The sequence below is a fragment of the Tenebrio molitor genome, chromosome 7 (assembly GCF_963966145.1).
Source record: "Tenebrio molitor chromosome 7, icTenMoli1.1, whole genome shotgun sequence".
NCBI classification, from domain to species: Eukaryota; Metazoa; Arthropoda; class Insecta; order Coleoptera; family Tenebrionidae; genus Tenebrio; species Tenebrio molitor.
In genome coordinates, this window is record NC_091052.1 from 6,591,028 (window position 1) to 6,616,058 (window position 25,031).

The 25,031-nt window shown below is 37.5% G+C and overlaps 2 protein-coding genes and 1 long non-coding RNA gene across 7 annotated transcripts; 1 reads left to right on the forward strand and 2 right to left on the reverse strand.

Moving 5' to 3' along the window:
- Positions 1-658: 658 nt before the first annotated feature.
- On the reverse strand, positions 659-12,200 carry LOC138134418 (intermembrane lipid transfer protein VPS13A-like). The gene is made up of 29 exons (XM_069052678.1): positions 12,005-12,200; positions 11,788-11,935; positions 11,341-11,738; positions 11,096-11,292; positions 10,600-11,048; positions 10,430-10,547; positions 10,053-10,381; positions 9,812-10,002; positions 9,480-9,761; positions 9,160-9,429; positions 8,975-9,107; positions 8,546-8,925; positions 8,191-8,494; positions 7,964-8,137; positions 7,082-7,914; positions 5,715-7,030; positions 5,218-5,668; positions 4,879-5,170; positions 4,624-4,826; positions 3,732-4,571; positions 3,500-3,680; positions 2,285-3,451; positions 2,053-2,237; positions 1,844-2,003; positions 1,524-1,794; positions 1,286-1,476; positions 1,089-1,231; positions 909-1,035; positions 659-857 (listed from the first exon to the last, which is right to left on the reverse strand). Exons 2-29 carry the CDS (start codon positions 11,926-11,928, stop codon positions 720-722), a joined length of 9,864 nt encoding a protein of 3,287 aa, XP_068908779.1. The 5' UTR covers positions 11,929-11,935; positions 12,005-12,200; the 3' UTR covers positions 659-719.
- Positions 12,201-12,592: 392 nt separating this feature from the next.
- On the reverse strand, positions 12,593-22,846 carry LOC138134712 (organic cation transporter protein-like). 5 transcript variants are annotated; one of them, XM_069053149.1, is made up of 7 exons: positions 22,595-22,846; positions 16,371-16,727; positions 15,116-15,292; positions 14,797-15,064; positions 14,441-14,744; positions 14,060-14,389; positions 12,593-14,005 (listed from the first exon to the last, which is right to left on the reverse strand). In XM_069053149.1, the coding sequence occupies exons 2-7, from the start codon at positions 16,723-16,725 to the stop codon at positions 13,838-13,840; spliced, it is 1,602 nt and encodes a 533-aa protein (XP_068909250.1). In that variant the 5' UTR covers positions 16,726-16,727; positions 22,595-22,846; the 3' UTR covers positions 12,593-13,837. The 5 variants fall into 5 exon arrangements, with proteins under 5 accessions (XP_068909250.1, XP_068909252.1, XP_068909251.1 ...); XM_069053151.1 differs by lacking the exon at positions 22,595-22,846 and adding an exon at positions 18,713-19,108; XM_069053150.1 differs by lacking the exon at positions 22,595-22,846 and adding an exon at positions 18,350-18,632.
- On the forward strand, positions 22,019-22,536 carry LOC138134714 (uncharacterized). Its single transcript, XR_011160801.1, has 2 exons — positions 22,019-22,308; positions 22,363-22,536. It is a non-coding gene; the product is annotated as an uncharacterized lncRNA (long non-coding RNA).
- Positions 22,847-25,031: the final 2,185 nt, after the last annotated feature.

Sequence of the window (25,031 nt, forward strand, 5' to 3'; positions counted from 1 at the left end):
TTTAAGCGATTTGGAGCCTTTAAGGGGCTCGTCGAACAAAAAAACGTTGTATTCAACTCATGTGCCTTTAAAACGCTCGTTTCACTCGCGTTTTAAAATGACCCACTCGTGCCAAAAAAGGCCCAAATTACACACAAACTCGTCAAATAAACTGCAAAGCCATACTTTTTCAAGAATGGCAAGAGTGACCGCAGGAGCCGTAGACGAGTGCGGCAATCCCACGAACGAAAAACATTTTGTGCACGAGTTCAATATAATATTTTTTCTACGACTTTGCAATTAGAAAAACGATCAACATCAACACACAAATCTCTAAAATTTGACGCGAGACAACTTCAATTATTTTCAATGTACTCTCATAAATCATGATTCGGCTATTTCGGTGCATAACGCCAAAGGCAAGCTACGACACTTTTTAATAATTTACTATTTTCACTATTATCATAAACATGTTTTAAGTGCTAAAAATAGTGACATTTTTTACCAGTGACACTGGGCGACGTTCGCGTCCCGGATTTGTTCTGGGCACTCTGCACTCTCATTGGCCGGCCAATGAGCGGGCCCCGTTCGTTCCGCGTCTTGGCCCAATTTTCTAATCTTTTTTTGTTTGTTTTTGCAATATGTATTGTTTTTTTTTTCTTTCAATAAAACAACCATAATTATCTTGTCAATATTTAATCTAAATAATAGCATTTACAAGAAAATACAAGTAACATCATCTATGGATTTTCAGCAACTGTCCAAGATTTCTCTTCCATGCTGACAATAATAGCTTGTTCTATTTTTTCATGAATCCAAGTCAACATGTCTTTGTCGCCACTAATTTTAAGCAGCAGTTCCCTCGCGTTACTTTCGTTCTTCAAAATAATAACACTAAGCAAAGAAAAATGAAAAGCAACGCTTTTTACCTGTCTCATATTGAAAACCAACTCAGCGGATGTAATTTTTGGCATTGATATTATATCGTCTAAATCTATAGCCCACTCCACATCCCAAGGTCCCCACAGTCTACATTTATTTATTCTAATAACATGCCTAAAACATTTCGAATTATTTCTATTCCACTCATTTTACTTTTTCGCATTTACTGGAGCGAAACGAGGAGAATCGATTTGCCAATCTTATCGATCGATGCGTGGGACCAATAAGTATCGTTCGAAAATCTGCAACTGCCCACGGTTTCTAACAGATATTGACCCATAGACTCGTACACCGAGAACGGCTTAAGACCCTTCAACACAAGAAAATAAAAACTACTTCCAATTGTGATACGAACAGCAATTACCAGATATTTATTGTAGTATCTAGTCAAGCGCTGCTGAATCCTTATCGGTTCCCCCAAAATAGACGCCCGTCGCAGTGCCTCCCTTGCAACCTCCACACTGTCAGATTTGTCGTCAGGATGTCGAGTGATGAGGGAGTACAGCGCTTTGCCCGTTGTCCTGAAGAACATTTCCCCATCACAGTTGATCCCAGCTGGAAAACTCATTTTCGAACTGCAAACCTCCCAAAACAAACCTTACCATTTTGCTTTTTAACAATGAGCTGGTTGAGCGCGTTGGGCACTCCACTGTGGAAGTTTCTGCAAGACGCAGTTATCATTTTTGGCACCACTTCAGACTTTTGGTACGAGCCGTGTCTCCGGATGCGCTGTATATTCTCGATCGTCTGATTTGCGAAAATATCAATGACGCACTGTTCCAAAGCAGCGGGAGACATATTGATGTGGCTTAAAAGACATCTAGAACCGTACAAAAGCGTATTCGCCATTTTTTCCGAATCAATCTGCGGGTGCTGCAAACAGAATTCTTAAACAGCGAACACACAAACATTTTTTTTTTACCATAATTGCAGGTTGAATCGCGAAAGTGTTGACCAAGACCTGCAAACCCAACACGTGAGAGTAGTACTGCTGCAAGAACTGCGACATTGTTTGCTGGAGGAGGTCGCCGAGAGTCGTCGACAAGTGGTCGCACAAATACACCTGTTCGATCGCTGAAACTCTGAACAAGTATTAAAAGAGAGCCAACACTCGGACATTTTCGTTCGTACTTGTGGAGGACTCCTTCCAAGGGCATGTAAGGTGAGATGTTCACAGGAAACAGATAATCCAAGATCTTGCACAAAGGTAAATTGCTACTGTGCAAACTTATTTGGGTTTTATTCGAGATGTGCAGCTGAATGTCGAAATTGCTCAAGCTCAAGTACTCAATTACGCTGCGTCCGGTTTGAGGCCCCTAAAATCAGCGATTATTAATTATTCATTGATTTACTTCGATCGTACCGCAGGTTTCGAAATTGTCAAATCTTGGATCGACTTCATATCGGTGATGTAGGAAACTGTAGTCTCGTCGCAAAATTTCTTGTACTGCGCTATCAAATCTCGAATATCTATGAACAAGTCGTTTTCAATATTTAAGTAGAAGTCTTTTATATTGATTTTAATATGTCTGTAGATATCACAATCTTTCGTTGAACATTTGAAGATGTTCACGTCGACGAATGAGTTCAAACCTTTGACCATATTGGTTGGCAACGGATACAACACAATAGTGTTGTTAACTTTGTTGTCCACTTGCATTGTGTTAATTTTGAAATTGTAGTGTTGATAGTTTTTGGATTTTCTCAATTGAAAATACACGGCTGGGGTATAGGTGCGTTTCAGTTCGGCGAAGAAAGGCTTAAGCATGTACATTTTCTCAAAATCGATATGAATGTAATCTCTTAATTGACATTTTTTGTAATGCAATTTGTATTTATCTTCAATCCAGGAGGCCAACTCCAGAGTCAGAGTTTTCCACTTGTGACCAACATTCACTTCCCAGATTGCAGGTGTGTCAACCAAAGACGTATACACGTGTTCTTTTTTGGAACTGTCGGAGGTAAAAAGAGACACGCCGACTCCACAAAGCGACACCAAACACTCTATTTCGCAATGCTCCAAAAAATAATTTTTCAACACTGAGTTAAAAATTCGCGGCTCCTGCGTGAACAGGAGGACTCTTTGAAGACCATCCCCGTAACAGAGCCAGTAAATGATGATTTTGTCCCTGCGGACTTTCTTATTCATCGTTGTTTTAACACTGTCGGAACTGTCAGAGTCGTCGCTGCTGGACGATATTGTGACGCTAGTCGTGGGGGTGACGCTGTGAAACAAAATTTTCTCCTCCCCGTACGCGTCTTTGAAAATGTCGGTCAAAAATCCCGACCCTTTGTTGTTGTAAACGTTCCACACCAACTTTCTGATCTTCGTAGGATCATCCCAAGTGTAGAGAAGGGAGTTGTAGGGACTGAGCAACGTCACCTGACTCTGATCTTGTTGCTGTATCTTCAGGAAAAGGTCTGGACAATAGTTCTTCACCAAAACTGGCGCGTCACCATGTTTGTATTCGTAAAATGTTATTTTAAACGAGTCGCTTATTCCTCCAGTAACTTCGACTTTCAGAGCTCCCTGAAACAGATCGGTCAAATCAAATTGATAGTTTTTTAATCAATTTACTCCCTTGTCCATGCGAAGAACTGTAGAATTGGCCGCGGCGAAGTTAAACGCTTGAGAAATCAACTTGCTGCCTCTATACTTCACGTACATTTGCATAGAGGATGTTTCTGGCCAAAATGTTACCGTCTGGTTCGAGTCTATGTCGATCCAGAGGTCGCTCTTTTCATTGTGTTCCATAAATCTGATTCAAAACAACAGATTTTTATTCAACATTTTGTAAATCAATGCTCACCTCAAATGTTTGTTGGTGTTATTGCTGACAAGAAAACTGGGTAGCAGAGTCACTATCTTCGTTAGTCTTGGGCACATTTGCGACAGCTTAATAGACAAGAAGAACAAATACTTCTTCTTTCTCTCGTTGTCTTTGCAGATGATTAGACCTGTGGTCCCAGCACACTCTAGTCCAAACTCATTGGACCAATTCGAATCGTAAACTTTCACATTTAAAGTCTGCTTTCCGTGTCTTTTGTAAGTGAAGAGAAGAATATCTTCATTATTGCTCTCGTAAATCGTATTCGTGGCGGAAGCCTTGATTTGCAGAGGCAACCCGATCTTGTTGATAATCCAGTACGGAGTGTAGAAGAAAACTTTACAACTCCCTTCTCGATCAGTTTTGGTATTGATCGCCAAGTGCTTTACTTCTTTACTGTCAGAAGACAAAACCACAATTTTCTCGTCCAAATAAGTCGTGAAATTCAAGATCCCAGACCAGATAAGCAAATTGTACTTCACTTTGATTAGAAGTTTTTGATCTTTAGACAGGTCTAAAGAATAGACACTCTTCTTTTCGCCGGGTTCTATCTTTATAAGTTGCTTCAACCCCACATTTTCTACTTCTAAGGAGTAGGGGAGGTAATTGTGGAGGATGAGGGGTGGCAACAAATGGATTACATAGTTGGGGACTGTGTGGGCTTGGGAGTTGGGAATATCTAAATTCTTTGTTAACATGACACGTAACGAAAATACTTCAAGATTGGAGTTGCTTCTAGGTCTGCAGTGCAAATTGTGAGCTATATCCAGCTCAGTAGCTAGGTCCCGCCACCAAATGCCAGAATCTGAAGTGTAGTGACCTCTAAAAAATTCACAACAGTTCAAAAATTAAATTTGGTTGAAATATCTTTTACTCAGCGTAGGCCGGCTGGATGAAGAGCTTGCAGTGGTAGGCAATGTACAAGGGAACGTTATAATGCTCGTGCGCTTCCAAAACTGCAATTCTCATTGTAGTTTCGAAGGGATTTGTGACGTCACCCACAGGTTCTAGATTCAGTTGTTGCAAAACAGACGGTTGGTACAGCACACTTAAGGCGAAGCAAGTTTCATTTTTGATCTACCCAAAACGAAATCAATTGTATTTGCCCAAATCTACACTCATTTCTCACCTGTAACGGCGAACTGATCACCACGGTTCTTCCGCATTTAGTTATTGTATGTTTTGCTGCCAAGTAGTATTTTTGGCCTGGAATGGTGGAGTGAAGTCTCATCAATTTTTGCCAGGACTTCTTTGAACAATTAGTCTGAATCGGGGAACAGCTCGGTATGTACACTTTTATAAAGTGACTGTTAATTCTTTCAAACAGTTGCGAAGTAGACTCCGAGGGGAACTGGAGACTAGATATTGTCGCAAAGTCGTAATTAATCTCCATGTCAGATTTGCAAACATCTCCTTGGGTGCTACAACAGCTCCATTACATACAAAAATCGCTATTTTGGAAACATACCTGTCCTTGTCCTCGTTGATATCCTCGCTGAAGTCCACCATGTAATACATGCCCTTACTGGGACTGTTCGGAGCCGAATCTTGATTTTCGAAGGTTTTCACACAAATCAAAGTATCCTCTGCCTCATTATTGTCGCCCTTTTTTTCGTAAAGTTCTACTTTGGACTGCGGCCCGACATCGTTGACTACATTTATCGACTTCTTATTGGTCACCACTGACAAGGTTTTGTTCGAGTAGATGGTAAAGAGTTCATTTAGAACCTTCAGAAACGTTGGGGTTACGCTTACATTGAGAACCTCTTTAGCATCTAAGAGAATATAAGTCGACTTTGTGTAAGTGGTGTGGTATTGCGTTTTGTCTTCTTGCGCTTTAGGTTTGACGTTGTCGTCTGATTCGTCTTCACCTTCGCTAGAGTGGATGTAATCGCTGTCTTCGCTTTCATTCCAGTCACCTGAACAACTAGTTAGGACTTATTAATATTTTACGAGGAAGCGTACCTGTGAACAAGTCTGAGATGGCAGCTGCCAGCTTCTCCATAGCGCCATCTTCATTTTCTGAGTCTGAATCGTCCAAAAACGTAGAGAGACTGGTCTTCACTCTTCGATTGTTCCTGTTGTGGAGCGGGTTGATAGGTTCCAAGTACATCATGTCTTCGCCAGAATCTTCATCTTCGGTTGTCGTTGGTGTATTTTTCTTCTCTTTCGTGGCATGATTCTTCGATTTGTTGTCAATGGTACCTAGCATCGGCAAAGACTTGTCTTGAAAAATTTTAATAAGAATATCCCAGGGTTTATAATCTTTTTCATCTATAACTACGGGATCCAGTACCGGTTCCCAGGCTTGCAAATTTTCATTAAAATAGTTAGCCTGAATGGTCAACTCGCACGTACAGTTCAACAGTGAGGACCAGTCGTACACCGTCACTTCCATCGTAGATTTAATCAAAAGAACTTGCGTTTCTTCCAGTTCAAATATCAAAACTATATCGAATTTTGGAACGAGGAGTATTTCGTGGAGATCGATCTCTTTTGTCGCTAGTTTATCCTCAAAGGTGGGCTCGTCTTGTTGGTGGGAAAACTCCTCGATTTTTTTAGCTTCCCACAAGTCCTCCGATTCGGGTTTGCTAGCTGGTCGACATTCGAATTTATTTTCTATTTCAGGCACTTTAAAGTGTTCTGTAATATCATTTAATATATCCGTTAGCGAATGAACGACTCTGCTACAAATTTGTATGTATATTGAAGATACGGATGCGATTATCTTTTTGCCTTTCTCTTCTGAATCGCACTTGGAAAATTCGACGTCGCATTGCTTCAAAATCACATAAGGATCAGACGAATGTACTCCGATGTCGTAAAACAAAGAGTGCAAGCCCGACAGTGAGACAACCAAATTTAAACGACTACCGTGTCTAGAATAGTCAGAAAGTATTTCGGTGTGAGTAATGAAGTATCTTTTCTTGTTGGACGTGGTTTCCACCACGAAAATAAATTCTGGTTTGTTAATTCTTAGGGAGATAGTAAGACTAGCGGAATATTCTTTAGTTTCTAAGTCTGATTGATGAGTATCACATTCATATCCGTGATTGATTATACCAACATCCGAATTGTCTTTAGGAAGGCACTCTAATACAAATAGGGCTAGTTTTTCACAAAATGGAACTGATAAGCTCAGACTCAGTCTTCCAATGATAATGTCCGCAGATTTGTCACCTGCTTTGCTCTGGTGAAAAGTTACGTCAACAATGGGAGCTCTGTTAATAGTAATATTACAATTATTATTCTTATTGTCATCAATAGGCGATTGGAGAATTCTGAAAAAAATTCTCTCAACGATCATGACTTAACACAACCAACAGACAAACCCTTTATCGTAAATGTTAGCATCTGGTCCAATTTCTTCAATCAAAACACCATCAGCTGACAGTTTACCGTCTAAACTGCCGTCAGTGTAAATAGTGAAGGTTGTGTTGACTTCAGCTATTTTAAACTTGCACAAACCATGATTCAGGTCTCGAATAGGCGAACTCAAAAGTTCTCCCGAATCGAAAAACAACAACAACGTGATTTCGTCCAAAGCAAATTTCGCTACGATGTTTTTCTGTTTGGGTTCGCAAAAGAAAGCTTCTAAGGTTTTGACGGTTTCATCAATTGCAAATGTGCAATGAGGAGCTGTTATCTGGTTGGGGAAAAGGTCGACGATTTTACCTTCGCCGATGTTGTCTTTATATATCGATAAAATAGTCGAAATGTCTCTCTGGCCCAAAGTGATCTGGATACAATCCAAAGCCCCATCTACGTCCCAAAATTTTTGAGCGCTTTTGATATTCGTGTATCTCTTGATGTCGAAATTAAGATTTATGGGCTCGATCAGAGTCTCTTGCATCTCTAGAGAAGGAGTCAGAGTCATTACTCCTCTCGTCACAGTTATACCGGTCCATTTCAAGAGAATATTTTCCATGGTGTCGCTGTTGTACTCTTTGAAGAAATTCTCCACGTGCAGTTCTCCGGTGTCGATGATCATGACGTTGGGAGAAGAGGATTTCTGGGGGAAGAGCAGAATAGGTCCGCACACGCTTATTGCCAGATGAATTTTTGTGTTGGCTTTTAAAGTGTCAGTAACTGTTGTCACAGCTTTATACAGATACTCAATGATATGATTTAAGTAAGGGATTGCTTCTAGATTTACGACGAACCTCTAAAAACTCTACGCATCAAACCGGGAAAACAACAATTCCTCAGTTTACCTGAATTTGTACAATTAGCTTGTACAGCAGAGTTAGATGAATCTGACCGAGCTGAAACTTGAAGCTTCCACCTGTAGGTTCGTCTCTGTTCGACATGTCGCTTCTTTGCTTGATATGAGACGCCTGTCTTACATATTTCAACTCAAAAACCTTATCTTCGTCGGTCGACAATACCTACAAATATTTTTCGTACCACTTTGACGAAAGCGAGATAACTTGCGACTCACTTTCGTGTAGAGAGTCACTTCTGACAAGTGCTCCACGTTTATGTTACTCAAATACGACCTAAAAACGAACCGTTCGTTGGCTCTGAACAAGAAATCCATCTCCAATCCGGACAATTGGATGTTGATTATGTCGAAATCTGAGTCGCACACTCTCACGTTGATGTCAGCTAGACGAGCAGAATGTGAGAATTTGACGGAACCTGGAGGGACAGGTGCTGCTGGTTGTTGGTGGAGTACGCTGTTTAAAAATTTAACTGTTCGGAGGGCTATCTCGCGCACTGGAAGAGGCGTTTGGACTCGCAGCCTAAAACCGATCGTCAACAGACACCTTGAAAGGTTTCCGCTTGCGACGTACTTATTTAAGAGATAATTCGAGTATTTGATCAGAGTGTGGATGGCTTCTTGGTGCAGTAACAAGTGAATGGTCCCGAAATCGGCGACTAGGGACGTCTCCACGCCATGGAAGTGGCTCCAGAAGTCCGGACAACTGGCACTTACTTTTCTATATAGGATGGTGATAACATCAACAGTGCTGGGGAATGGGCTGTACACTAAATCTAAATATTGTCCACTGGGAGTAGTATGTAGTTTGTCTGTCAGCAGTACGCTATTGATGGAAATTTGGCAAGCGGGGCCATAAGTCATCAGAGCAACATCTGCGCTCAGAACACCTAGACGGAACATCAGATACTGCCGGTCAGTACTGTCACTGGATTTTGAAAGTACTAACGAAAACTGAAATTGAGCAAAATTAGTACCCAGTTTACACCAAACAAGTACTGACTTCAGTAATAACGAAACCCAAAAGAACTATAATGTTGTTGTGGGGCGAAATGTTGTCGTCCAAACCTGGCAGATCAACGTATCTGGCCCAAGCTTCGTTCATGTCTTCTTTTTTAACATTGTCGATACATTTTCTACAACGCAAGCTTATTTATTATCCACTTGCAGAAAATGGTGAATACCTACCCAGTTTTGTTTTGTAGAGATTTGTCGCCTTTTCCTCGTTTAATTTTTATAAAGTTGTCTTTTATTGACACCGAGGCTTCAACTTCCACCAAGTACTTTACGCTGATTTGACCTTTAATTCTGTCACGCTGGAAGTTCAGTTCAGTCTTGTTTTCAGTTTCCCCCACTTCCAGATAATTCCCGTTGATTGAAAAGAACTTGAGGATCTGTCCGCTTTTACGTTCAGACATGTTTACTTTCAAAGAGTGGAAGTTTATGTTGAATTTGTATCTGAAATTGAATCGTCCACTTTTAGATGTTCAAGTTGTTATGATATCTACCTAGGGAAAGACTTCTCAAGTCTAGAACAGCGCGCATAGACTGCAGAAAATGCCGTTTTTGATATTATGTGCAAATCTGTATCTTTCTCTTTTCGTTCGTCTTTCCAGTTATCTGAATTTTGGCAAAATAAAACTTGCATGTCTGTGCATTCCAAGAGCAGCTTTGAGTACAGCTGCTCTTCCATTTCCATTTGAGTCGCATTTTCTATTAGATCGATACTTTGGCAAAGTTCCGTTGTGATCAAATAACGCCCCAGATCTACCACCAGAATGTTATCCGCTCTAAAACGAACCAGTGAGATTTGTCGTGCAAAACGAAGTTTTCAACTTACTTTAAGAACGATCCGTATTCAGGAATTACAAAGAAAGGAACTTTTACGTTAAGAGTCATGTCCCATTTTTCGGCGAGTTTAGTATCAAAGAAACTCCGAATAGCTTCCGGCCATCCGCTGACATAACTCAGCAAAGATGTTTTTGGCAAATACTCGTTATCCAAATACTCCGACATGTCTTCAAAAAATTGCTAAAACGACAAGTTTCAAAACTCGTTTTAAACGTGATAAATTGGATTACTTGATTGTACAAACACTCGACCGAATCGAGGGACAAATTTAATTTGTAAGAATATTTCGAATTTGAAGGCATTTTTTCCAATTCTGCTTTAAAAAAATATGCTGGACTTGTGCTGAGATGTTCCGAGGCGATTATGGATATTAGTTGCTCTTCTTCATTGGACCCTTCTAGTATCAGACCTTCGACTTTCACTAACGCCTTGAACGAATTCTCCAGCAAATTTGGATGGACAGTAAGGTTTATTTGGGTGAGGGTCAGTAGTAAAATTTCTTTGGAATTATTTGTTATCGAAAAACTAACGTTACCCATTCGTAGATTGTATTGTTGCTCTAAAAATCTTTATTTTTTAGATGAACTAACTCTGCTTCTGTTCTCACCTATACGTAATTGATCACAGTTTTTATCATAAAAACCAATCTTTTTACATAATAAAGTTCGTTCTGGCGAAGGCAACATGGACCAAAAATTTTTTTCGCTTAAACTACGTGATTGGACCTAAAATAATTTACTGTTGGATTGTTTTTACTCAAAACTTGTACACCAATACCAGAAGTCTAGCTTGTTGTCTCGCTATAACAATATTAACAATGGATAAGTTGTCTTCATACTTTTGAAGATCTAATTTCAGTTCAGTATCGTTGGGATTCAAGATTATTTGCTTATACGTTTGCATATATCCCCGATAATGTTGTCTTACATTTCGGATATTTTTCCAAGCGTAAGGACGAACTCTCTGTTCTAAAACAGCCAAATAAGCGTATTTCCACCAGTTTTTCTTGTTTTCAAGAATTCTTTCACGTGGACGTAACGTAATAAAATTCCAGCTGGTCAGTATTCTTCGCAACGAATCACCGACAGCTAAAATAGAATCGTATTGTTCTTTGCACATCTGGATATTGCAATCTTGAACTATCACATCAGTCAAACAGTTTGCAATATTCCCAGAATTTGATTTGTTCATTGTTATCTTGATTTTAGTTGTCATCGGCTTCAGCACTGCAACGAAATGATTTATTCGTGACTTTGAAATTTCTGGTACCGACCGAAATTGAACGATTCGTCGTTCATGGAAAAATTCTGTAAGCTGTTGGACATGGCGTTCCTCCAGGAGTAGTACTGCGATGGCAAATTCCATGTCGCCAGTTTAGCGTCACAGTTCCAGTAAGTTGACAGAGTTTCAATCTTTACAAGATAGTGACACGTATTGCTGTTATTTTCCGGTTTGCACGGTCTCCACTTGCTAAAATTGAAGTTTGCAATTTTTCGAATTAATTTAATTTGCTACGACCTGTTCGTTGTCTCTGCAGTGATGTTACCCACACACAACCCAGCCGAGATCGGTGTTTTGTAGCTTATCAAATCTTCATATCTGATGTGGACGTTAGTGATGCTAAACTGGAGAGTGTTCAGAATGTTGGTAACTAAATGATCAGAAAAGGAGTTAGGTCCTCCGATAATGTGGCCTTCTGTGTCCAGATCGGCTAACAATTTGCGCTTGAAAGCTCGAAACAAACGTTTGTTTTTGTCGGCGTCGAAGGGCTCGCTTGTCAACAAGGGACCGGCCACGATGTGCAAATCTTCCACATTGACAACTACAGGTTGACTCCATAGGGAAGTCCAAGGTATCTGCAGCCACACTTTACCTATTGTCCCGGCTTTTACTTCTATTGGAAGACCTAGCTCGTACTGAAATTGACAATAGCACAATCCCGAAGCTGAAACTGCGAATACAAACCAAAGCTTCAGTTTTCAGCTTCAGGTCTGTAAGCTGCACGAGACCGGAGAATATGCCGACATTTAGATTTTCTGTATCAAGGTCGACCACGTATTTTCCCAATAAATGATTTAACAATCTCGCTACTGCACCCTCAAGCATCCTGATACTGAAATTAATCTCGAAAATAGTTTTGTCCTATTACGTAATGAATTATTTAAATGAGAAAGGTACTGACCTTTTATCTGAACGGCTGTGTTTTTGTTTCCAGATTGCAATACTTAAATCATTCCTATTTGAGCTATTGATTTCGGTGGTTGTTTAATATCAAAGTGGTTGGTTTTCAGGAGTCGCTTTCAGCAATAACCCTTACGTCAGCCAGGCGCCCACTTTTAAATCGATATCGCTGTGTCGACTCTGTTTTGAAAGGACGGAGGGTTGCATAGTACATAATTCCCATCTATTCGGCAATTTCACCCCCCATAAAAAAAATATTGGTCAGTAAAGTAAGTCAATACTTTTCCTTCAATTGAGCTGGTCCTTTGTAATTAAATTGACGATCCAACACATTGTGCAACATATCAATTTTTTTCACACTGAAACTATTGCATCCAATATTCTTTAATTCAAGTGAATGAGCTTGTCGAGATATTAATCCGGCGCATCCACCAAAAGTGGATCTCTTCTTTATTTTTTTCTGTAGTGAATTATATAGAATAAAGGAATAAGATTACTTGTTTTATTGTTTTTCTTATTCTTCAGAGAGTAAAAAAATCAATTTCTTTTGTAATGTGGACAATTTGGGACAATAAACGAGAAAACGATCTTACTATTTACAATATCTTTATTTACATTTAATTTAAAAAATCTAAGTCTACAGAATTTGGCTTTCTCTGAATAGGTATTACCTAACAACACAGATCACAAATTGCAAACTATCTAAGGAAACAATATAAAAAGTTAAGTTATTAAGCTTAAAAACTGACAAAAATTTAAAAGTACTTTGTACCTGGAGGTTCTAGAGTCCTAAAGTTTTTAAATTTTTGCACACAACACACATGTAGATATTAATTGAATTTTTTTTTCAAGTTTAAGTAAGATACTTTCCTTTACTTGACATTTACGTATTTCTCATTAACAAAATGTAACTTCAGACATAACTAGCAAGAAGGTTAAAAAGTCACATTTTGCCAATTGACCAACAAAAATAAATATGCAGTGTTACATTTATGTACAATTTACTTAACACACATTTTTTTTTTTAATTAAGAAGCGTCTAAACGACTAATTGTCTACCAATGTCATGGCTACAGCTGAACGGTCATTACTAATTTAATCTAGCATTTTTTGGCTTTTTGTTCTTGTTGAACATTTCGATTTGTGTGATAAACAAAAATAATCCAGCGACGGCTTCAAAAATTACACAATTTATATATACATGCTTTTACAAAATTTATCATCGATTCCGAGCGAGATATCGAAAACTTACAAGCGATTAAAAAAGGAGTGTTGTTGACACAATTTATAGTGACGTATCTCGATCAAAACAAACAAAAATTATAATACAGTCACGATATCAGAAAAATCAATCTTGATTTCACAGTTTTATGTTAAATACTGCCATTACAATATTTGAAAGTTATGTGTTTACTGTGGCTCACGTTGTATAGTTTTGCGTAAAAATTATTGCGCGTTATCTTACACATATTCTTTCCGTCTCAGTGATTTTATTAATACAAAATTGTAATTAACAGTAGTAGGTAGTATTAATCAGTTTAGTATTTAAATAATTTAAGTACAGCGCCATTTGAGAGTTTTTTAATCAAATGTGACAGCATTACGAGATGTCTTGTGTGTTTTATACCACTTAAGATAACTGTTTTCGATTATGTTATTCGACAAAAATATTTGTATGAATTAATTTCGGCGTAATTCATTGTAGGAACTGAATAAACAAACAGTCGATAAGCGATTAAACTTTCTTAATACGGTAGTCTTGGTTTTTGTTTTTGTGACGTCAACATTCTAAATTTGTTCCAGGAAGGAACAGCTTGTCTGATTAAAAAATCGCTCAACTATTATTGTTCATCCGCTTGATTTCACTAGCTTCGCACTCCTCTTCTCGAATAGTATCTTTCAACGGTTTGCTTCCCGTTTCAGGTAGGAAGAGCACGCAAGCACCTCCGACAATTCCACAGCCCGCAAGAATCGACATCGGGATGCTTTGATGCATGTCCGCCTGTTTAAAAACACACAAATTGGAAACTTTCACTGGTTGGAGTTGCAATCTTACCAAATTCCACAGATAGGGAACCAACATGAGCGCAATCCCCGCTGACACGTTACTCGCCCCAACCCCTATATTCCTGATGATGGTCGGATACAACTCAGCCGTGAACACTGGCATAATCGCGTTGGACGAACTGATGCTGAATCTACTCATCATGGCGAGGGTCGTGATGAGCCACTGGAGATCATCGCGTACCAAGCCTATGGGCATGGCACACCCGCAGGCAACCCCCGAGAGCATCATCGTCAAGGCGAGGGGCCAGCGACGACCGCCCTTGAGAAGGATTAGAATGCTCAAAGCCACTGCAGGGATCTCAACAGCCCCTGACAAAATCTAAAACACACAATATTACAAACTGAAATGTGGCTGACAAGAAACACTCACCGAGTTGATGTAGAGGTCGCCTCCTATGTTGCCAAGATTGAGCACCAGGCCGTAATAGACCAGATAGACACTAAACCAGATCACGAACAATAACAACGTCTTTTTGCGCATTTGTCGCGTTTTGAACAAGTCCATCACGTTCACTGACTCGGTTTCGGTATCATTTTCGTTGGGTAACAGCTGTTTGTCGATGTTGACAGGCAGCTCTCTTCCGTTGTAGTTCGCAGCCTTTTGCAGAATCGTCATGACTTCGTTGGTTCGACCCATGGCTAGCAACCATCTGGGCGATTCCGGCAGGACCCACCTAGAACAATCGGTCAGGTCGTTTTGTCCCACTTTCAAAGTAACAGTCCCACCAGAGAATCAGGAAGATTAGTCCCGGCAAAGAAATGGCGAGCTGAAGTTGCCGCCAATCTCGCAGCAACCAGCCCATCCCGGCGATCGTTATGTAGCTCAAAGAAACTGGAAACAGGTAAGATATCCCGGCCACGGTTCTCCAGTTTCCTCCGACTAGTTCGATGGATAATACAAATCCGCTAAATACGACGGAAACTGAGATAAAACCCAAGGCTGCTCGCAGAATGAAATACATTTGAAACCAGGGGGCGAAAGCGATGATGACACCTAAGAATAGGAGCGTTCAGTCGTTTAAAGTGGGTCTTTTAAAGGACTCACCGAGGAGTGTTTGGAAGAAAACGGAGGCCATCAGTGTTTTCTTTCTGCCGTATTTGTCGGATAAAATGCCACAAACCAATCCCCCAATTGCCACCCCACCGAGGAACATCATTTCTGAAACATTGTTGAGGGTCTTGCGGTCGCACACCAAGTCAAATTCCGAAATTAGAGTATTCCCTAAAATAAAAAAAATAAAAAAATAAACATGAAAAGTGATAAACGAGGGAATTTCAAAACATGATTTGCAATTATGCAAATAACTTGTTCTATCTACTTTTTAGAGCAGTCTCCCAGCTTTTCTGTATTTTTTGAAATGAGGTGAATATCTTACGTTTTATAAAAACCTGTTTTTTGTTGCTGTGTACTAAATACATCGGCATTCCTCAATATGTATAAGCTTCCAGGATCTGCGTCGCATTATTTTTCAGAGATTTTGTTGATGTTCGTGGGATAAAAAATATCACTTGTGCAACAAATTACGCAAATATTCACGAATTGTTATTACATTTTTATATTAAATTAAAGTGTTTTTTTTATTGTAAGATTCGCATCATTTATCAAGAAATGAAAACTTATCGTAGTTATGTTTTCATTTCATCGACCTTTTTATGACTTATTTATGGATGCTTAAATTTCTTATCAATTAATGTTCATTCATTAAAATAATTTGTCAAAACAATTTTCATATTTGATCGAAATTGTCACGCTCAAGAATTAAAGAGAGACATCTTTATGTATGGGTGAAAAGAGATCTAACTACACAATAAAAAATAAACAACAGAAAATTATTGGAATTATGGTTTGAAGTCTAAAGTCCACCGCTCAAGTAGATTAACCAAATCTTCGAATTCCAAAATATGAAATAATTGGATTTGTATCTTTTTCTATTTTATTTTTTTAAATTTGAAAAGGAACATGTTTCAAACGTTCTGCAATTGTCATGAAACAAAATGAACAAACAAGGCAGGTTACGATTAAAAATAAATTGATTCTTTCTACACGTGTGGCATGAAATTACTATTCGATTAATTCGCACACGTGGAACAATACATTTGAATAGACAATTTTCGTCTTTAAAATTGTGGTTCTGTGGGTTTGCTAATTACTCATTGAAACAAATTAATTGAAGTTATTTACGAAATAATTTTCCAGTGCGCTCTTATGCAACAATGTAATTGGTGATCACGCTTTTCACACTAAATTATGGAAATAATTGTTCCGAAACGCACCAGTGACGTGTGCATTCCTTCATTACCTTTCCCTTCAAATTCCCATTCCGCGCATGAAATTAATTTTCTGGCGGGATCGTCGCCTAAGTGGGGTAGATCATCCACCGTAACGTTGGTTAAATCATAGATGGAGCAAAACCCTTGCGGTTGGGTGAAGTTCTTCCACCTGTCGGGATGCACGCTCAGGAATCGCTCGGGTCTGGCACACCACGTCTCCCTCTCCGCTGCGTGGAAAGTCGGCACGAAGATGTGCCAAGTGCAGGGGATGTTGAAGAGGGAAAGAAGAAACGTCATCAGGAGTTGCCATCGTCCGAACTCGCCGATAGCAGTTGAGACCACGTCCTCCTCATCTTCTGCAGTTTTCTTCTTTGTATTGGACATTTCTGGAACCAATCAAAATTAGCGGGTTCGAAACACATGACCGCGGAAGTTGTCCTCTGATCCGGTTCGGTCGTTGTGTAACGTACTCCCGGCGCGGTTTTTTCGGCGAGATTTACAAAAAAACAACACAAAAAAGGCCGAATGTACCATTAATAATGTTAATACGAGTAAACAACATGTGCGAAATGAGAACTGTCGGTAGCATCGCTCATTGTTCCCATGTGAACAAGAAAATTGTTGCGTATGTGCGAGTTTTTGGTGGAGATTAGGTTCCTCGAACATCATACTCGTATTCTTGTTTTCGTTTTGGTGTCTCCAAATGTTGACAAATAAGTTCCTCTCTCTACTCAAGTTCTGTTTTGTGCACTTACTTAGCAGCTTTTCCAGCACCATCTCGGGTCAGCATTTTTTATCCAGTTTTCCAAACGATACCAGCACTTTTACAAAATCGTGCGAAACGAATATTTTTGTGCGATAAATAAAACGGTCTTATCGCTACGCTACACTACGATAGATAAAGATAACAACGCTTTCTTCTGATATTGCTAATTATTTAAGATAATTATATCAACAGGTGTGAACGTTACAATCTTAATCTCCACCCTATTTTGCAACTGTCGGGATTGTTCGACCAACATTTTGCCATGTTCTAGGGAAAATATGGCCGCTTTCGAAAACTTTTCACAGTGTTTGGTTTACAATGCGTGTTATGTAATCTTCTACAATGCGGCTATAAAGGGAATTTGGTGTTCCATTACAACGTATTCTCTGTTGGAACGTGAACCGAATTGCTCCACATTGTGACCTCCTAAGCTAATTGATGTTACATAATTTGGTGGAACCACAATGAATTCGGTAAATCTTTGATACAACGAACCCAAGACCGAAACGCTATGAATTTCAAGTGTTGTTGCAAAATGCGCATTGCGTGTTGTGGCTTACATCAAATTTATTGTTTATGACTGCCTAACGTCAAGATCAAACGAAACACATTGCTCTTTTAGAAAAAGTATCCAGTTGAACAAGGTTAAAAATATTTTTAGCAAGTGCGACTTAAACATTTTTCTAACGAAGAAGATATTTTACCTGCGTGAGTCTGGTCTGCCATCCTACAAAAAAAACTAAAATCGCTGGAGATTTCTCCTGTTTATGAATTCATGCTGTTTGGTTAGGGATTTGTACTGCTTTTTTAATTAAGTGAGCCAACAGAGATTTGTTCATGAAAACTTAATCTCTGATTAATATCTCTGTGCTGCGGAATTTTTCTCAGTTGAAGGAAACCACAACAAGACACTTCCTTTTCTAAGTTACAGACAAATAATTCGAAATCTAATCGGTCTGATCACTCTTTAATTGCACTTAACCACAGTGTTTTGCTTCCGATAAGATAACAAACAATGATTAGGTATTAAAACATGTGTTTAAATAATGAGCGCAATTGTTGTTGGAGACAGTTCTGGCCTAGAATCGACCAATCGTATCCTTGGAAAAGGAAAAATAATCAAAAATTAGGTATAAAATATTTGCTTGACCCAATTTGCGCGATTATTTTTCTGCGAAGAAAGCCAAGGATTTGCGGAAACTCTATTTGGTGACAAGGGTAACCTGAATAAATAATACGTACTTTAAGCCCCAGCCTTGACACTTTCTTCAAACATATCAATAGTGATAATTATCTATGCATTTTTTACCAGTTAATTACTTCCATAAACCCAATGCAATCTCTTTTATATTTTGTACTTTCTTGTACACTCCATCTTCCAAAATCCTGCTTGATAAGAAATAGTGTCCCACTTTCCTGGACCGATAAAACCGGAAACACCCACAGAATTTTGACACTCAAACTGACGACCGACCCGAGCATTTTGCATTTTTATTGTTTTAACAAAGATAAAACAAACTTCAAATATTTTATTCCTGTCTGCTGATAAGCGCATCTACTGTACGTGTGCACAAACTAGTTCATTTTAGATTTTTTAACACTCACTAATTAGCTGCGCCCCTGGATTAGCAATTTTTAAGTCTGCTGGTGTCAGAACGTGAGGGAATGGCTTCACACATAACGTTTTGTCTTCTTGACCCAATTATTGAAAATGACCTTAAAATTTACAAATTAATCAAGTCACTTCCAAGTAGCAAAGCCAAGGACTGCCGGCTAGGAAGCGTAAGGATTTGTATTTTTGCGAAATAAGTTTCTCCCCACGCTGGTAAACAAAAACTGAAACGCGTTACCTATCTACGATTTTTGACATTGAGACAGTCGTAAAAATGTACTAAATCGTCTTTTTCGCAAAGTTGACGCAGCGAAGGTGAGAGTTTATGTCACGGCCTTTAATGACAAATTGAGCACAATAACTCTGCAAGTGATATTAATTAGTTTTAATGGAAATTATCAGTTGATCAAATAGATAATTTAAGAGTCGGCCACCCAACTGAACTGAACTGTGAAATGTGTAGAAGAAATGGAGAAATATGGATCTACAATTATTTTCAACATTACTATTAAAGTTCAAAAGTTCGGCCACTATCAGAGGCTTATCGGCTCATTCTGTTTTATTTGAGCACTTATCCAGTAATTCCGCACCGAAGTATAATATAGTTTACATATTTATTCAATTAACGATGTTATTAACTCGTTTGTTATTACATATTTGATTGGATGCGACTTTTTAGCTAATTTTTTATCATTTCTTTCACAGAAGTAAATTTAAAAAAAAATGCATTACAAATTGGGACCAATAGAAATGACTCTAACCGTTCAGTAAACAAGAGTAATAATCGAGACTTTTCTTAGATTTTGCGTAATGGTCTTAATAAATCACTTCAAATTGGTGTTAACTCGTCCCATCCGATCGTCGAATTGTCTTTTGGACGAGTAATTTTTAGATTTTTCTAAACTTCTCCACTCGAGTATGACGTTTTCTCACAAGAAAGTTTTGATAATCTAAATTTACTCAAGCAAATAAATGATTCGAACCCCAGAAATAGATTTATTTAACGTAATTGATCGTGCTTTCAGACGTCGCTGGAATATATTATTAATGTAGTCCTTATGATTTATTTAACACATATGTAACTACTTTAATTTAACAACCACATGTAACTTTTCAGGTTTACAATATGGATGAAAAGCCTTCACGGCTAATTAGATAATTTCACGCTCATATTTCCTACGTCAACAACAATGTTTGTATTAATTTCCTAATTTAATTTCATACAGATCCGTAACACCGTTTCATTAATTATGATTCCAACACAAAAATAAATATCTATGTCAAACTAGTCACATTTCAATGTTAGAGCCGTGGCAGTTTATGAACAAATGCAACAAAACGCAAAAATCTTTCTCGTATATTTTATTTTATTATTCTGTGATTCCACTTATGTATAGATTTAGACTCGTTAGAGGTATTTTCATACAGTGTGGAATAAAATGATTTACATCTAGTTACCTTTGGAATTTTTGCACATGTAAATTTTCCTGCACCGCTCTACTTTTTTTTTTTTGAAGTGCCGAACTATTAGTTCTGTCAATAAATGTCATCAATCGAATTGACAATTCTTACAATTTACTAAATTGAATTAACAAACGTTGGTGGCCACTTTCAACACTAGCTGTGACTTGCTTTTGTTAGCTCCTTTTTAATTTCAATCTCTACTTTGCATTCATATCATCCCTTCGCAATAAATCACATTTGGAATGTTAGAATATTTTGAGGTTAGGCTTTCTTTTTTTTTTTTGTAGAGCGGCATTTCGTATTTTTACAAGGGTAATGCAAAGGTAACTAGATGTAAATCATTTTATTCCACACTGTATTTGTGGCGGAAACAAAAGACTGAGAAATGTCACATGTATTGTCAGTGTCAAATTTCTCATAAACGGCGTAAAAAGGAATGTCTAGGTAAATTTAAATTTTCGCTAAATACATTGAAAAAACAAATTCTAAGGAAACCAATTTTTGTCAGTGCTTCAAAAGGAAAAGTTATTCTCATATAATCAAACGTATTACAAATTATTTCTCTAGTTCGACGATGAATAACTTTCTTATTGGCAATTTGCTGCATTTCTGTCGAAATCACGAACGTCTTTGAGAAATTTGACACTGGCAATACAAATTTGTGACATTTCTCAGACTTTTGTTTCCGCCATCAAATATGAAAATATCTACTTGATTGCTCACTGGTGTCATTTCAAAGAACTATTCAATTTGCTAATTTATTTTTTCCGCGCGCAAATAATAAATATTTAAAACAAATTTGTGGTAATGAGTCACATTACAGTCATTTTGTGATTCACATTACAAAATGATTTTTTAATTTTCACAATTTTTTTATTTTCTGATCCAAATATTTACTTTCCACTGTGTATATTTGATAAAATCTACATAAAATCAGATCTGATTTCAATGCAGAGTACAAGTCATAATTGTCGTAAACATCCAAACAGTTTTTTAGATTGGTAAACATTTCTGTTGTCATTATTAATCGGAATGATCAAAGACCGATATTTTTTATACACAGTTGATTCGAAAAAATAACAAATAGAATAACATTTAAACGTCTTAAAAGAAATGTATAAACTCGTGAAGTTGCGTTAATCTACACAGCGATCAACAATAGACTAGTAAAATATTTATAGACTACATATTAATGAAAATGTATCCACCTACTCTTGCATACCTTCATGCTACTTGAATTTACGCAACGGATTTCAAATAAATTATACTGTGTATCTAAACCACAACATATTTTCCTATACACAGTTTAAATGGTTATTATTTATGTTTAGACAGCTTTTGCAAAATGAAAACAGTTACCATTTATTATTGTAATATGTAAACACACTGTATATGTGACTGTCGACGTTCATTAATTACTGTAAATTCCCGTTTTATTTTATATTGATAATTTAAAGTTGCATAAATGATTAGACGTGCAATTAGATTAGATCACTTCCTGATGATGAAAACCTGGGTTTTTATATCCATGTCTTATTATATTTTGTTTATTATAAAATAAGGTAATAAATGCTTTAAATGTTGGCCCTTCGAACATCTTCAAGTTGTTGACCTGATTCTTACGATGCACTTCCTAAACAGGTTCTTCTAGAAAATGTTTTAACTGTCAAAAAAAAATCATTTAAAAAAAATATATTAATTTTCTACTGTAAGTAGGTTGTTGGTAACATCTTCTGAACAGCAATTATTATTATTGCACCATAATGAAAACAAACACACAACTTAATTATCATAATTAATTCATTAATTTTATTTCATTATCAAATGAAAAACACTTTCTTGAATTAATAGTTTTTCATAAGACACATATTTTGTAATAATGTTATTCGTGTTGCATTCTTCGAATAATTATAGTAAGCAACAATAATTAAATATTGTTGCAATAAGAAAATGGCATTGCATCAAACATACTGCGATGATATAAATATTGTAAATAAAAGTTCTAGTTCTAGAGAAATAAATAGGAATTCTTGTTGTTATGTTAAAATGGGAAACAATTAATTTAAAAAAATTCAAGATCGTCTGCAACAAGTACAAAGTATAACAACATAATTTTACGAAATGGGTGAGTGCCTGATTAGAAACTGTGTGGGAAAAACTTATCCTTCCATTATTCAAGGTGTCACTACTGTTAAGTTGATAATGCAGCACTTGGTGACTGATAACTCAAACAATTTCACTTTGTACGCCCGGATAAACAATGGATTTGGAAAGCAGCAAGAAAGAATAATGTACCAATAAATTGTAATGAGATTGAACTGCGATTTGGTGTTATAAATTTGTTTGTCGGAGACTTTTTGTGTGTTTACGTTGTATTTTTGCATTACTTCTAATTGGAAAGTTAAACATACCTTCGCTCCTTGGAGGACCAAAACGTGCAGGATAACTTTTAACGAGAACAAGTCTACTTTATCTCATACCCCAAAACAGCCCCAACTGGTACCACTTTACACTTGAAAATCAGTCTCTTGCGTCGAAATCCACGGGGACCATGTTAGACCGATTCGCGCGTTGACAGCAACTGATTATGATTTTAAATGATGCCGGCTTTTAATCGGAAGTCGTTTGTTGAGTGGCGGACCACTAGAAATGCAGTCGATGTGCTCCTCTACCGTGTATTAAAATACAAGCGGAGTCGCTGCAGCGACCTCCAAACTCCGGAACGGGCTGAGAAAGTACGCCGGAAAAGCTTACCGAGCTTAGCGCAAGATGCTCGAGCTGGCTCCGGACCAATAACTTATTCAGCTAATCTCGCCCGGACCTGAATGTTTCATTTGCAATCTCCAGAAGGCCCGGGTGGGACGTGGGGACCTGGAGCACCTCGACGAGGGTGCCCTGCGTCGGGGCATTAGACTGCTAATGCAGATTGGCGTTTCCGTTGTTCATAAATCACGCGAAGGTCTTTAAATGGTGGCGAAGCATGTTCTAGGAGTAGCAATTGTCTCTGATTGCCCTTTATTACAGGTTTTAATTAGTTTAAATTAAATTTAATAAAATGGTGACATAGTGCGGGTCAGGATTAAAAAAAAAAAACAAGATTCGAATTATCAACTAATTTAATAAACCTCCGTCACGTTTCTATTTTCTTTTTATGGAGGACTTGGAACGGTTTCAAGCTCAAAACTAGAGTTTACAATTATCCCAAACCCTAAACAATAACTCAGAGTGATAAACTGAGTATAGCTTTACGAAACTATAAAATGTGATTAACTTTTAAAACAAACATTTGTGGGTTATTTTACTACTTCAAGACCACATGTGTAATTAAGGTGAAATGGTTTCAAAGTAAAAATAGCAATGACTATTTTTCAAAACGTAAATGGTTTTGCTTGCGTCACAGCTCTCACTTGTACTTTTGGACAGTTACTTATATCAATAAAAGTTTATTTCGACTGTAGATAAATCAGTCATCATCAAAACAATTATGACAAATATTTCTTTGTATGTACAGATAAGTATTAGTTAAGAACTATGAAATAGTCTCTTCGGAAGTAAGTTGAGTTTAAGCCAGAGTTTCTGTTATAATTTCGATTATGCTAATGCATGCACCTGTTGTGCAAGTTGGAGTTACATAACAAAGACTTAAACACATGATAAAGCAAAGATCTTAAACATTTTCATTAAAACGGTGTGAATATCGGAATTGGATTAGAAAGTACACGGTTCGTTTTGTTATGTAAGAGGAGGTAAAATTAGTTAAGTAATAAAAGTACGACGGTATTGGGCAACATTAATTGAGATTTGCAGAATAATTGTGGTATTTTATAAAAATTATACGTGGTGGGTTCGTTGCAACGGAAAACCTTGGTGATTGCATTATTCATCAGGGTTAAATTTATTAATGGTGGTGGTGTTACGTGATGTATGGTTAAGCATCAAGCATAAAAATGGGCATTTTTATACCACTTAAGCAATCATAATATTATGGCGGAAGTAGCTGTGATCAAGTTGCACGTTAAAAAGCAATAATAATCATCAACTGTGTCCTTAGACATGTTGGTCTTTGCCGATAATGGCGTCATTATCTGCAAATTAATTTTTTCCTCCGAGTGATCTGATGATTTCATTATAAATGATGGTCGGTTTTAAAGGGCAAGTCCATAACATTTAGTCGACAAAACGCGACCTACACTGACAATACATTACAAAACAATACAATTTGATAAATTATCATGCTGGAGAGGACGCATTTCCTTTGATAGAAAGTGTTAATTACGAATGTTTAATGATTTTCCAATTTCACATGTTAAACTATCTTATCCTGTTCTCCAGGTCACTCAATTGTTTACAGAAATCATTGACCAAATCAGACTGACTTAATCCTTTATGACGCGAAGGATACTTGTCTCTCCTTTTACATTTCCACATTTAAAGATTAAGTTTAATCAATAAAAGTCAAGGAAACGTGCTATTATTTTATTTCACTTCCTTAAAAATCGTCGCCTTTAGTATTTTGAACAATACGCGGTTACAAAAATTCGACACCATAATGAAGTGAAAGCAACTGTTTTTAAGATGGTAGATATATAATTCGGATAGGTCGTGGTCAAGGTTGTTATTATTCAACGTGAATTTGAAGCGACCATTAAGTAATTAGCATAGGAAAGTGAAACGTTACTAATAATTTATACATTTACTTGTCGTAAGTGTGACTAATGAGACGAGGTCTACGTGAACCCATAAACTGTGCGCTAATTGAAAAACTTTGGAATTAATGTATGCCGATGTTTTGCATAAAATGCAAATTGGAATTAAGAAAACATGAATCTACATCGTTTTGAAATTGTA

Bases quoted from the DNA above. Each gene is read 5' to 3' on its own strand.
- LOC138134712 (XM_069053148.1), bottom strand. From the start codon at position 17,833: ATGGCAGACCAGACTCACGCAG. The intron at 14,745-14,796 runs GTGGGACTGTTA...CGATTGTTCTAG, and splicing joins CTAATCTTCCTGATTCTCTG to GTGGGTCCTGCCGGAATCGC. The intron at 14,006-14,059 runs GTAAGATTGCAA...GTTTTTAAACAG, and splicing joins TTCCCTATCTGTGGAATTTG to GCGGACATGCATCAAAGCAT.
- LOC138134418 (XM_069052678.1), bottom strand. From the start codon at position 11,928: ATGCTTGAGGGTGCAGTAGCGAGATTGTTAAATCATTTATTGGGAAAA. The intron at 11,739-11,787 runs GTTTGTATTCGC...TGTCAATTTCAG, and splicing joins AGCTGAAAACTGAAGCTTTG to TACGAGCTAGGTCTTCCAAT. The intron at 11,049-11,095 runs GTCGGTACCAGA...ATTTCGTTGCAG, and splicing joins CGACGAATCGTTCAATTTCG to TGCTGAAGCCGATGACAACT.